At 38.6% G+C, this 11,477-nt stretch overlaps 1 protein-coding gene across 3 annotated transcripts in view; it reads right to left on the bottom strand.

Annotated features, from left to right (window-relative positions):
- Window positions 1-11,477, bottom strand: part of bltp3b (bridge-like lipid transfer protein family member 3B) — a 42,792-nt gene that overhangs the window by 9,263 nt on the left and 22,052 nt on the right. Inside the window, exons 15-20 of one of the 3 annotated variants that reach the window (XM_008400551.2) lie at window positions 9,986-10,626; window positions 8,970-9,053; window positions 6,849-6,997; window positions 5,752-5,909; window positions 5,524-5,674; window positions 4,183-4,224 (exon numbers count right to left, since the gene is read on the bottom strand). In XM_008400551.2, coding sequence (XP_008398773.1) covers window positions 4,183-4,224; window positions 5,524-5,674; window positions 5,752-5,909; window positions 6,849-6,997; window positions 8,970-9,053; window positions 9,986-10,626 — 1,225 coding nt within the window. The remainder of the gene's footprint in view (window positions 1-4,182; window positions 4,225-5,523; window positions 5,675-5,751; window positions 5,910-6,848; window positions 6,998-8,969; window positions 9,054-9,985; window positions 10,627-11,477) is intronic. The other 2 variants (XM_008400552.2, XM_008400553.2) reach the window with 2 other exon arrangements.

Here is an 11,477-nt window from a genome sequence, read left to right as displayed (position 1 = left end):
ACCAACAGGACTCACTATCAACCCTAGAGGTCAGCTCTGAAACCAACAGGACTCGCCATCAACCCTAGAGGTCAGCCCAGAAACCAACAGGACTCGCCATGGAGGTTGGACAGGACTTGCTATGAACAAAATGTACGATTTTCAGAAATCGTACATTTTCAGAAATGTATCGTAGCAGCCTCTGATCACATGTCTGAATCGTTGTGGCTTCTTCTGTGGCTGGTCTGAAACAGACATGCCGTCTTTGTGGGTTTCCTTTTGAGATGGTTGCTGATTTTGCTGTACCATTAATTCCCTCCGCCTTTTTTTCATCTGTTCCACCTCAAGCTCCAAGTTGGCGTTTTCCTCCTCCAACAGGTAGTATGCCTGTTGGAAGACAGAGGTTTTTCTCCTCCAGGATGGCATTTTCCTTCTCCAGGGTGGAGTTTTCCTGCTCCAGGGTGCCGTTTTTCTCCTCCAGAGCAGTGTTTGTTTTCTCCAAGACAGTCTTTTTTTTTTCCAGAGCCTTGCTTTTCTGCCTCAAGTCAGAGTTTTCTTTCACATCTACTGTATTTCTCCTCTCCAAGAGGCAGCTTACCTGCTCGAAGGTGTTTTTCTCCTCCAGAGGGTTGGTTTTCAGCTTCAGCTTCTTCTGCTCTAGGGCCCTGAATTTCTGCTTCAGGGCTGTGATTTCCATGTCATAGTTGGTGCTTCTCTTCTCCACGGCAGTTTTTATCTGCTCCAATGTGGCGTTATCTTCTTTAAAAGTTGTGTTTACGTCGATCAGCCTTTTTAATTCTTTGTCTTTCTTCCGAATCAGTTTATCTTTTTCAAGTGCTGATTTTTCTAAGTTCATAACTTGAAATTTTAGCTCCTCGTTTGTTTTAATCAGTGATGGTCTTTCAATGGACATCCTGCCGACGTCTTCCAAGATGTTAAGGAGCTTCTGTCTCTTGCCAACATCTGCCAATCAGAGGACATCGTCTTCTTGCTCTTACTCATCATCGATTCTGTCCGTACAAATCGTTCTTGATCTCTTACCATACAATCCTACTACTAGCTCTCCAGCTTCTGCAATGGTTATGACGGTAGAATTCAAGAGTGCAGCTTTTTGTGTTGGTAGACATCAAATTGTGTGATGTCACAAATTGATGTCACTACCTTAGCAGAACAACCAGAAAACTGCTGAAGTTTGAATAAAAATGCAGCTCGGTTAAGCTGATGGCCATTGGAGACGGTTCAGCTGGTAAAATATCACCAAAGCTGAAATCCACACTTGGGAGACAGCGGCACTTGAGGACAATGGACTGGCAGCAAGGTGCCAGGACCAACGGTCAAGAGAAAAGTTTGTGCCCGAAACCAGAAAAAAAAAAAAAAAGTATTTAAGCTATTAAATTAACCTATAATATCTTTAAATAAAAAAGGTATTAGGTTTTATAAAGGTTTATTTAACTTTATTTATAATAAGTTTAACCAACCTATAGTATTTTAAATAGGTTAAATTACAAAAATGTAACCTATTAATGATATTTTAAGAGATAATTACTAGTTGTTCAAATATTTTAATTACTGAGTAATATACATATAAGAATGTACTTTGTATTAAATGGATATATAATATAAAGTTTATTTTTAAGTTTTTATAAGGTCCACATTAAAACTGAACATAATTTTAATATTTTATTTTAAGTCCATGTGTGACACAAAAATAAATAAAAATAAAATTTTGGAATATATTTTATTGATCCCAAAGGGGAAATTTCTTATTTGCTGACAATTTACTGTCATATAAAATGTTAAATATCAGCAAATATAAACATAAAATGTATAATGTGTAGAATTCTAACACATTTTTTGAAATATGGCTTAAATATGAAATAAAAGTTAAATTAAATATGTTGATGGTTCTATAAGTTACTTCTTTTTTACTTTAGTGGTGAGCAGTTGGTGAAATTTAAATGTTACTTATTTAGTCATTTCCTGTATTGTAACACTTTGTGGGATCTGTTGAGATGGTATGAGCAGTCAATATCTTCCCCGTTCTACATCTCTTTAATCTTTGCTAACGTTTTTTTATTTCGTCAAATAACCTCATGAACTTTAAGCGGCTGTTTCCAAGAAATTTAAGATTGTTTCTTCCAGGTAAATAGTTTCAAAAGCAGCCGCTGAAGTGATGTGTGGAGTATTTTGATGTCAGGTTTAAAAGCAGCTTTCAGTGAGACGTGAAGCGACTGTAAAGGAGGAAGCAGCAGATCATAAGGAGGAGTTGGAGACAAAAGGCAGAGATTCCCTTAGAAAGAAGTGAAAGAGGCTTTTTACCGACCCACAGGCTCCAGCTGACAGTCATGTTTAATTATGTTTCCTGACTTTAGCTGTTCAAATAAAATTCCTGCTTTACCTATTCATGTATGAACAATCTAATTTCTGAAAAGGGTGAGAAAATGAGGCGATAAAAGCTGAAGTTGACACATCACAAGTCACAAAACAGCATTCAGCAAGTCATGGAAATGAACATATTGATTCCATTTAAAAAGCTCTGAGAACATATGGAGGGTTAAAATGGAGAGGAAACACAGATCTGCACAAAAACGCAGAGCTGTCAGCTTTTCCTACATAAAGTGGCATTTTCTCTCTGTTCTGAGAAGCTACAGTTGGGGAAAAAGTAAAAAACAAAAAAGGTGGAAAATGCAAAACGAGAAAAAGCCAGAAGCTATTCAGAAGGACTGAANTATGAAATAAAAGTTAAATTAAATATGTTGATGGTTCTATAAGTTACTTCTTTTTTACTTTAGTGGTGAGCAGTTGGTGAAATTTAAATGTTACTTATTTAGTCATTTCCTGTATTGTAACACTTTGTGGGATCTGTTGAGATGGTATGAGCAGTCAATATCTTCCCCGTTCTACATCTCTTTAATCTTTGCTAACGTTTTTTTATTTCGTCAAATAACCTCATGAACTTTAAGCGGCTGTTTCCAAGAAATTTAAGATTGTTTCTTCCAGGTAAATAGTTTCAAAAGCAGATGTGTGGAGTATTTTGATGTCAGGTTTAAAAGCAGCTTTCAGTGAGACGTGAAGCGACTGTAAAGGAGGAAGCAGCAGATCATAAGAAGGAGTTGGAGACAAAAGGCAGAGATTCCCTTAGAAAGAAGTGAAAGAGGCTTTTTACCGTCCCACAGGCTCCAGCTGACAGTCATGTTTAATTATGTTTCCTGACTTTAGCTGTTCAAATAAAATTCCTGCTTTACCTATTCATGTATGAACAATCTAATTTCTGAAAAGGGTGAGAAAATGAGGCGATAAAAGCTGAAGTTGACACATCACAAGTCACAAAACAGCATTCAGCAAGTCATGGAAATGAACATATTGATTCCATTTAAAAAGCTCTGAGAACATATGGAGGGTTAAAATGGAGAGGAAACACAGATCTGCACAAAAACGCAGAGCTGTCAGCTTTTCCTACATAAAGTGGCATTTTCTCTCTGTTCTGAGAAGCTACAGTTGGGGAAAAAGTAAAAAACAAAAAAGGTGGAAAATGCAAAACGAGAAAAAGCCAGAAGCTATTCAGAAGGACTGAATGAGTGAGATAAGACAGAGAGGAGAGCGAAAAGATGGCCTGGAGAAGAAAAGGAAAGGTGGAGACGGAGGGGTGAGCGACAGGATTAGGAGGAAGATGGAGTGTGAGCTTGAGGGAGAGTAAAATTGGAGGGAAAGAGGGAGGATGGGAGATAGAAATAGGTGGCAGGGGGGTAAAGCTGGCATCTCTCTCATTGCCTGAATCACTGGACTGAAACTGCAAAGTCTGCTGCAGTGGAGAGAGAGGAAGAGGAGGATGGAGAGAATTAGACGGAGAAGAGAACGGGAGGATTAGGGGTTAAATCTGTCCACGCGAAAACCAGAAGTTAATTTAAATCTGGCGTGTTTAAAGACTGGGGGGCCTAATGTTGCAAATAATGGGACCACTCAGTCCATTACAGACAAATCTAGCCTTCATTAAGTGCCACACACACACACACACACACGCACACACACGCGCACACACACGCACACACACGCACACACACTCTCAAGTGTTCCCTGCTTGCTGCTAGAAAACGGGCAAACACACACGCTTCATGTGTGCAAACATGTTAAGCACAGGCACAAATGCACCGAGCCAAGCATGCATGTTAGGACTGACATGGTGAGTGAACACCCAGCGGTTACCTTGGCTGCTCTGAGCAGGTATTGGTACTGAACACACCATACCTGTGGGGAGGTTATGGGAGGTACATAAAGACAGAAGCAAGGGTGGGAGGGTTAGAGTGGAAAACCTGTGGAACCGAACACAACAGACTAATCTGTCGTCTAGTTTTTAAGCATTTCTGATTTTATTTCTAATCTCACCTGAACAAGTTGCTCACAATCCAATTTAATCCAATCATATCATTACATTCGGACCCAGTTCATTTTAATGCAGTGTAATTATTAACTGCAATCTAGTTAGATTGGATTGGTCAGGCTTTTTGGATAAATATAGCCGAGTATCATCAGCGTAACTATATATATTTTCCTAAACTGTCTAATAATTTTAATACTTTAGACATTTATGTAATGTGATGTTAGTTTATTCAATAAAATCTAAAACTGTGATAAGCCACGTTATGTACATCTTTAAAAACAATAATTTTATGCAAAGTTTGAACGTTTTACCCTTATTTTTGCTCCGTTTGGGTGGGCGCGGCGACTTTTTATTTATTTTTTCTTTTTATTTATTCTGAAGATTCTCCATTCGAGTAAAACAAAAAAATTTATTTCAATACTTATTTCCTCCAAAACAATTACAATCCATTGTTGGTTTCTGGTATCTGACCTAACGTCGATCAGTCCTGAGTTTAAAATATAATCTCTAATCTCAATTTGTGAAACTATTTGTGGAAATTCAGAAAAATTGAAAATAAAATGATCAATTTGGCTTTTCTGAAACCTTAAAGCTGATATAAAATGAATTAATTTTGAATAGGTTTGGACATATTCCCAGGTTCTGTGCTTCTAAGTCAAAATAAAATTATAGTGCCTAAAATGTTAAAATAATTTAAATATTTAAAATATAATCTGCTTCTTTAAGAAACTTCTTTAAAACCGTGTTTTCAGCTTAATGGATAAAAATCTCCCATACTTCCCTTAGCCTAGATGATAATGAATGCTAATTTAAAACCTTTATAGTTCAGGACCTCCTTTTGTTTTTCTTTAAAAAAAAAAAGCATTTTAACCTTTCCAGTAACGTCCTGCAGCTCCCTGCTCTTGGATAAAAGTTACTCATTTCTCTTTCCGTCTCACGACTGTCTCATAATTGGTCTGGAGTAAAAAAAAAAACCACCAACAGGAGCTCTAAATGTGTGTTCAACAACCTCTCCCACACGCCAAGTTTAGCTATAATTTTAACAAGTTCCACATGAAACAAGACAAAATAATATTACAGATAAATTATGGAAAGCTGTGAAATGTGGGTGCAACGTGGAAAACATGCAGGAACCGTAACAGATCGCATCGATGGTTGTTTCTTACCGAGGCTGCGGTTGCTGAGGTACTCTCTGAGGCCAATGTTGCCCAGCTGGTTGGGAGTGACCCGACCGACCTCTAGGGTCACGGCTGAGCTCTCGCCCACCGCCTCCATGCCCACACACAACGTCTGGACCTTCAGCACCAGCACCGACACCTGGAGGAGGACAGTCAGCGTCACCATCTCTTGGTGTTTTGACTTCTTCTGAGTCAAAGACTTCCTGGGCCTCTCACCATGTCTTTGGCGGGCTCGTCGATGCTCTGGGAGGCGGCGCTGACGCTGTCGGGGGACGCGGTCCCGTTCTTGTCCTGGACAGTCACCGCCTCGGCGGCGCTCTCCGGGACGCTCTGCTCGCTGATGGCGTCCTTGAAGCCGGAGATGGACACATCGTCTGTGAAGAAAAGGAAAAGAAAAATATGACTTTTATGGTTTCTTGGGAAGCTGCTCAACTGAAAATAAGCACAACGCTGCCCCCTGCTGTTAGTGTCGAGCATCTTGCAAGTACATCTGTACCGTTTCTCCTGATTTGTGCAAAAGATGAGATGCAAAATGTACAATGTAGTTTATTAAAGTTAGCTACGGACGCCAACTTCCTAAATGAACGTTTCTTCACAATACAACTCAGCCTGTCGCAATAATCAATTAATAGCATAATCAATTGAAATGAGCTATTTACAGAGACATTAGAGTTCATTTTACTAATCCGTTTGTGTTTTTTTTATTTCCACGTTATTATTTTTGGTAAATTTAACTGATGGAACAATTCATCATCTAGCAAAATTTATTGTCATGAAATTTTGCTGGAACACAACCATAAAAATTATGCAGGCAAAATTAATCAAAGTTGGTGATTCTAACGTGACAAAATGTAAAAAATGTCAAAAGGAATGAAAAGTTTTGCACTGTAGAGTTGAAACTGCATATTTACTTATACATTTTTTTTTAAGTCAGAAGCAAAACAATCCCGTTTCCTATTTTAGGTCAGGTAGTTTTATTATTTCAGTTTTATTATTAAATATTTCAGGACGCTATAATTTCCTCTTTTCATTCTAAAAGTGGCCTATAACGCATCACATCTGTCCTCCAAATGCAAAAACTGAGATTATAGCCAAATAGTTACAATTTTATGTAATAAAACAAGAAATTAAGGTTTTATAAACTGTAATATTATATTGATATCTTTATTTGGGCCTCAATATTTTGGTGTTTAGCAAGAAAGATCATTTTGGTAACCTTAAGTGACACAAAACGTTTTTTTTCCGTCATTAAGGTTAAAAAAGGAAGAAAAAAAGCATTTGTGTTTTTATACAGAGGATGTAACTGAGTCCACCTCTCTCCGTTAAGCTGTACGTGTCTCCGTCTTCCATCAAGTAGCTGTCTATGGAGATGTTGTCCAGAGACTGGAGGGACGGGCTCTTCTTCATGTTCTTATAGGACACAGAGAAACTGGACTGGGAGCGATCGCGCATCAAACGACCGCTACAAAAATAAAACACACATGCATAAGAAGAAGTGACGCAAAAAGCATTAGAAAACGAATTCTGAATCCCAACACTCTCTGGGAACGACTAAATTTAGATCAAATTAGACATCTATTAACAAAAATAGGTAAAATTTTAAAATTTTATTGGGTCTAATATGCATTTTATAATACTGACAAATGAGATTGGAGGCTCCCAGAGCTCAGTGAGGCAGCCGTGAATTAAATGTGCATCATCTCCTCTGTGTGGGGTTGTTTAAGGTCATGTCTGCTCTATTAATGGCTACAAACGATCGGAAATAAAACCAGAACTAAATCAGAGAACACAAGGCTAGAAAAGGACAAAGACGACACAAAGCTTCTTGTTTCAACATCAAAACAGTAGAAAAGAAAAATAATTATAAAAGAAAATTATAAGAGAGACAATAAGAACAGGATGTCGTGCACACATGCAAATGCATGCCCACTGGGGGATCCACAAACATTTGCACAGATTTTATTCATGAGACCATTACGAGAACAAGGACACCGTCACGCGCACACACACACACACACACACACACACACACACACACACACACACACACACACACACACTTGATGCTGACTTCACAGCGGCGGCGCGGCATGTTCGCGTTCTTTCCCCTTTTCACACCGCCCTTCTAGTCACAGCGCTACTGCAGAGCATCTTCTGTCCATCAGCTTACACATTCTCCATACATCACAATTCCTTTACAATCTGCAGGAATACTCTGGGTTTTATTTAATTACAGAGATTAAGGATGAAATGCCAGAGTTGACTAGATGTAAATCAATCATATATTCAGTTTGGTTCAACTGCGAAATACAACAAGGTAAAATGTACAATCATATTATGCTGTACATCTAACAAATATGTTCAGCATAATATGATTTTAATGCAGATGTTAGAATTTATAGATCACAACATGAGCATGTAGTCTGATGAAAGATATTTCCTCATTTATTTACAATTAACTTTAGTTAGAAAACTGCATTAATGTCCCACAGCCTGGTAGGTTCTGATTCCATTGAACCAAAGCCACACTAGATGCGTTTCCATTACAAATGTACGAAAAACTTTCACAATTTCTGTGTTTTGATTGAATAAGAAATGTAATTAAAATCACACATGAATAAGTTTGTTCACATGAGTTATTTGGAAAATGTCAGCCATTTTCCTCCTTCGTCGATTCCTCCAGAAGTAACATATTTGTTGATCATGTGACTCGAGTGACACAAAAAAAGTGTTTCTATTGTGAAATACACTCATTTTGATACAGCTGAAAAACCACCTAATCCTACTGCAAAAATGTAATAAAAATTATGAGATTTTTTTTTCCACAACCGTTATGTTTCCATTAAGCAAATTTATCTTTGTAATTCCAATTTGTGCAATTTTATGGTCAATGGAGACGCAGCTAGTGGTGCTTTCAGTTTAAAACAGACGAGGAAAAGCAGTAAGAAAACATAACGCATCATACAGTCCAGCCATCTACACTGAAAAAACTAAAAGTTATACTAAGTAAATTTGTCTTGCACTTGAAATACGAGAAAACCAACTTAAAAATAATTTTTCACCAAGACATGAGTTTGCTTCAAGTAAATAATTCCTTAACATCAATAAAAAAAACAGTAAATTCACTTGTAACTAATACTTTTTCACCAATATTAAGGAATAATTTACTTAAAGGAAGCTCCTGTATCTTGATGATAAGTTACTTGTAAGTCAGTTTTGTCTCATTTCAAGTGAACTAAGATATTTGGACAAGAAACTAGACCAAAAAATAGACCCGACTCAAGAAATTTAAGGTCTGTGCGCACTGATGTAGAGATAAAAATCAGGAAGCGCTTTAGATACTACACACATTCACACACACACACACACACACGTCACGCTGCAGGTGTGAAGTCAGCTCTTTACCATATCTAGTCACAGATCCAGAGCCTTACATGTTAGACATGGAATAAAGGGAGGTGGATCTGCTGGAGTTTGAGGAGCTGAGGAGATCAGAAACCACAGACAAACTTCCTTTCCTTAGTAGAGAGAAAACACACACACACACCTCGCATCGGTCAAAGTGAAAGGCAAGAGGCAGAAAAGAGTTAATGAGCTCAGAAATGATGGACAATGAATGAGGTTGAAACTTGAAATGACTGACAGTGGAAGTTTAGACAGAAAGCTCTTGTGTTCAGGAAGAGATTGGATCAGAGCGGATCTCAGAAACACCACAGGAGAGAAGAAAGTCAGATTTTATGAGGACAGAAATTAATCTGCTTGTTGTATTTAATTTCCCTCATTACTCGGTGTGTAAAAAGCTGCTGTTAAGATTAAAATGACAACTACAGACACAGATATTTCTTAAAATCTGCTGCAAGAAATTATAATTCTGTTGATAATGTGACCCATTATTTTGGAGTGGCCATAATCTGTCATATTTCATACGACTTAAACATGGATTAGAACCAAAATATTTTTAAAAAACAGGGTATTTTCATTCCTGAATAGACTCACTTTTTTAGATTTTAAACAAAATAAACAGTGAGGAAAATATTCTGTAAATCCTGATTTTGAATTGATTGAAAAATGCTCAAAAATAAATATTAAGATGTATTTAAGTGGCAAGTCTTTGCCTATTTGTGAATATTCTGCATATCACTTTACCGTAGAAAGACGTCCTGCCTATATGCATTATGAATAATTATTTGACTTTATTTTATTTAAGAAAAATGTAAATTGAAGAAATTTCATACAGAATTGTTTTAAACAGAATCCCTATGCCGTTTCTGAATTAAAAATAATTTCTGAATCGAATCGTGACCCTAAAAATCAAAATAAATCAGCGTGAGTCTTTCAGCTGAAAGCATGAGTCATTTTTTGCATGAAAAATTATTCTTTTTCATGCAAAAAAGAATCATTTTGCATGATTAAAGTCTGCATCTGCCACGTGACACGAAGAAAATCATACCTGGAAATTGACTGAGGCATCTTTGCAGCTGCAGCTTTCTCTTTGTCACTAAAGTCAGAAAGCGGGTCGGTGAAAGCGGGTTTCGGGTCCAGCCCAGAACCCGCTTCATCCCCGGTTCCCAACCCATCCACCACGCCCTCCCCCACTGCCTCTGAAGCCCCCTTGTCCGGGTTCTTCGCCGGAGTCCTCTCCTCACAAGCCGAGGAGGGAATTAACGGGGTAGCACCCAGAGTGGCGCCACCTTCTGGACCTTCGCCACATAGCAGCTGGTCTACAGTGCAAGGCTGCTTGGCTGCTCCTCCGTCGTCAGACCCCGGCTCCTCGTTGACCCTCGCTGTCCCCTCCGCCACGTCACCTGCCGGTTCGAGCGTCCCTCTGCTCTCCGAGGGGGAGAGCTCTGACCCAGTAGGAGATCCTGAACCCTCAGGTAGGGGAATGGGCTTCATGAGGAGCGACACCTCGGCGCTCTTCAGCAGGAGGCCCAGGCAGAAGGTGAAGGGTTTGTGGTCGGCGGGACAGTGTGTCGCATCTTTGCGCTCTCTCTTGGAGGTCATGCTCTCCAGATCCTGCTGCAGCGTTTGCTGCAGGGTTTTCAGGCTGCGCAGGAGGTGCATCAGGAACACGTACTGCCGATGGCTCACCTGAAACACAGATTTGAGTAAAAGCAAAGATTGTGACATGTTAAACTTATTTGCTAAATAATAATTTTCCACGTCCCCTCAAACATCATTAGCTACTAGCAAAATGGCAGACAACGATACAAAATATGTAATAAATCAACTCACTTTTACTTTCTATTCCATTTTTTCTCTTAAAAATTTAAATGTTCTTGGTACTTTGTCGTCATGAACCTGTCTCAATGCCGAGGCAGAAAAATTACATCCCAAATTTTTTCATACCAGATCCTTTTTTCATTTTTATTTTTTAAAAATAAATTACAAACGATAGAAAAAAATCTTCAAAAAGTTACTTTAATTTCAACCATCCATTCTCTGAGTTGGACAGTAGGGTGTAATTCTGCTTAATTATGAGAATATAGCCATAACATTAGCAAAAAAATACACAATTTTATTTAAAATTTACAAGAAAAAAGTTGTTTTAATTAAAAAAAAGGTTCTAGACCAGTGTTTCTTAACCTGGGTTCGATCGAACCCCAGGGGTTCGATGAGTCGGTCTCAGGGGTTCGGCGGAGCCTCTGCCGCGGAGGTAAAGACACACTTGTGTAAAGTCGTGATGACGCGCCACTTTGCCATCACTTAATGCAGAGGATCACGTTACATTCCTTGGCCAATCAGAGCTGCGGAGGAGCCCTGATTGAAGGAGCTCCACTCTCAGCATGGATTTGAACTTGTGTCTTTAATAACTTCAGCAAAGCTCACAGTTTTTTACCAAATTCTGTAGCTTTCGGTGTACTTCTAAATCTGCTCCTTAGTCGCATCTTTTCGGGGTTGCTACTGCCTCTAGTGCCATGGGGGTGGTAACACACTAATAT

This window comes from Poecilia reticulata, linkage group LG23 (genome assembly GCF_000633615.1).
Source record: "Poecilia reticulata strain Guanapo linkage group LG23, Guppy_female_1.0+MT, whole genome shotgun sequence".
NCBI lineage: Eukaryota > Metazoa > Chordata > Actinopteri > Cyprinodontiformes > Poeciliidae > Poecilia > Poecilia reticulata.
The sequence above is the reverse complement of the archived record's forward strand: the minus strand, read 5'-3'. Positions and strand labels throughout refer to the sequence as shown.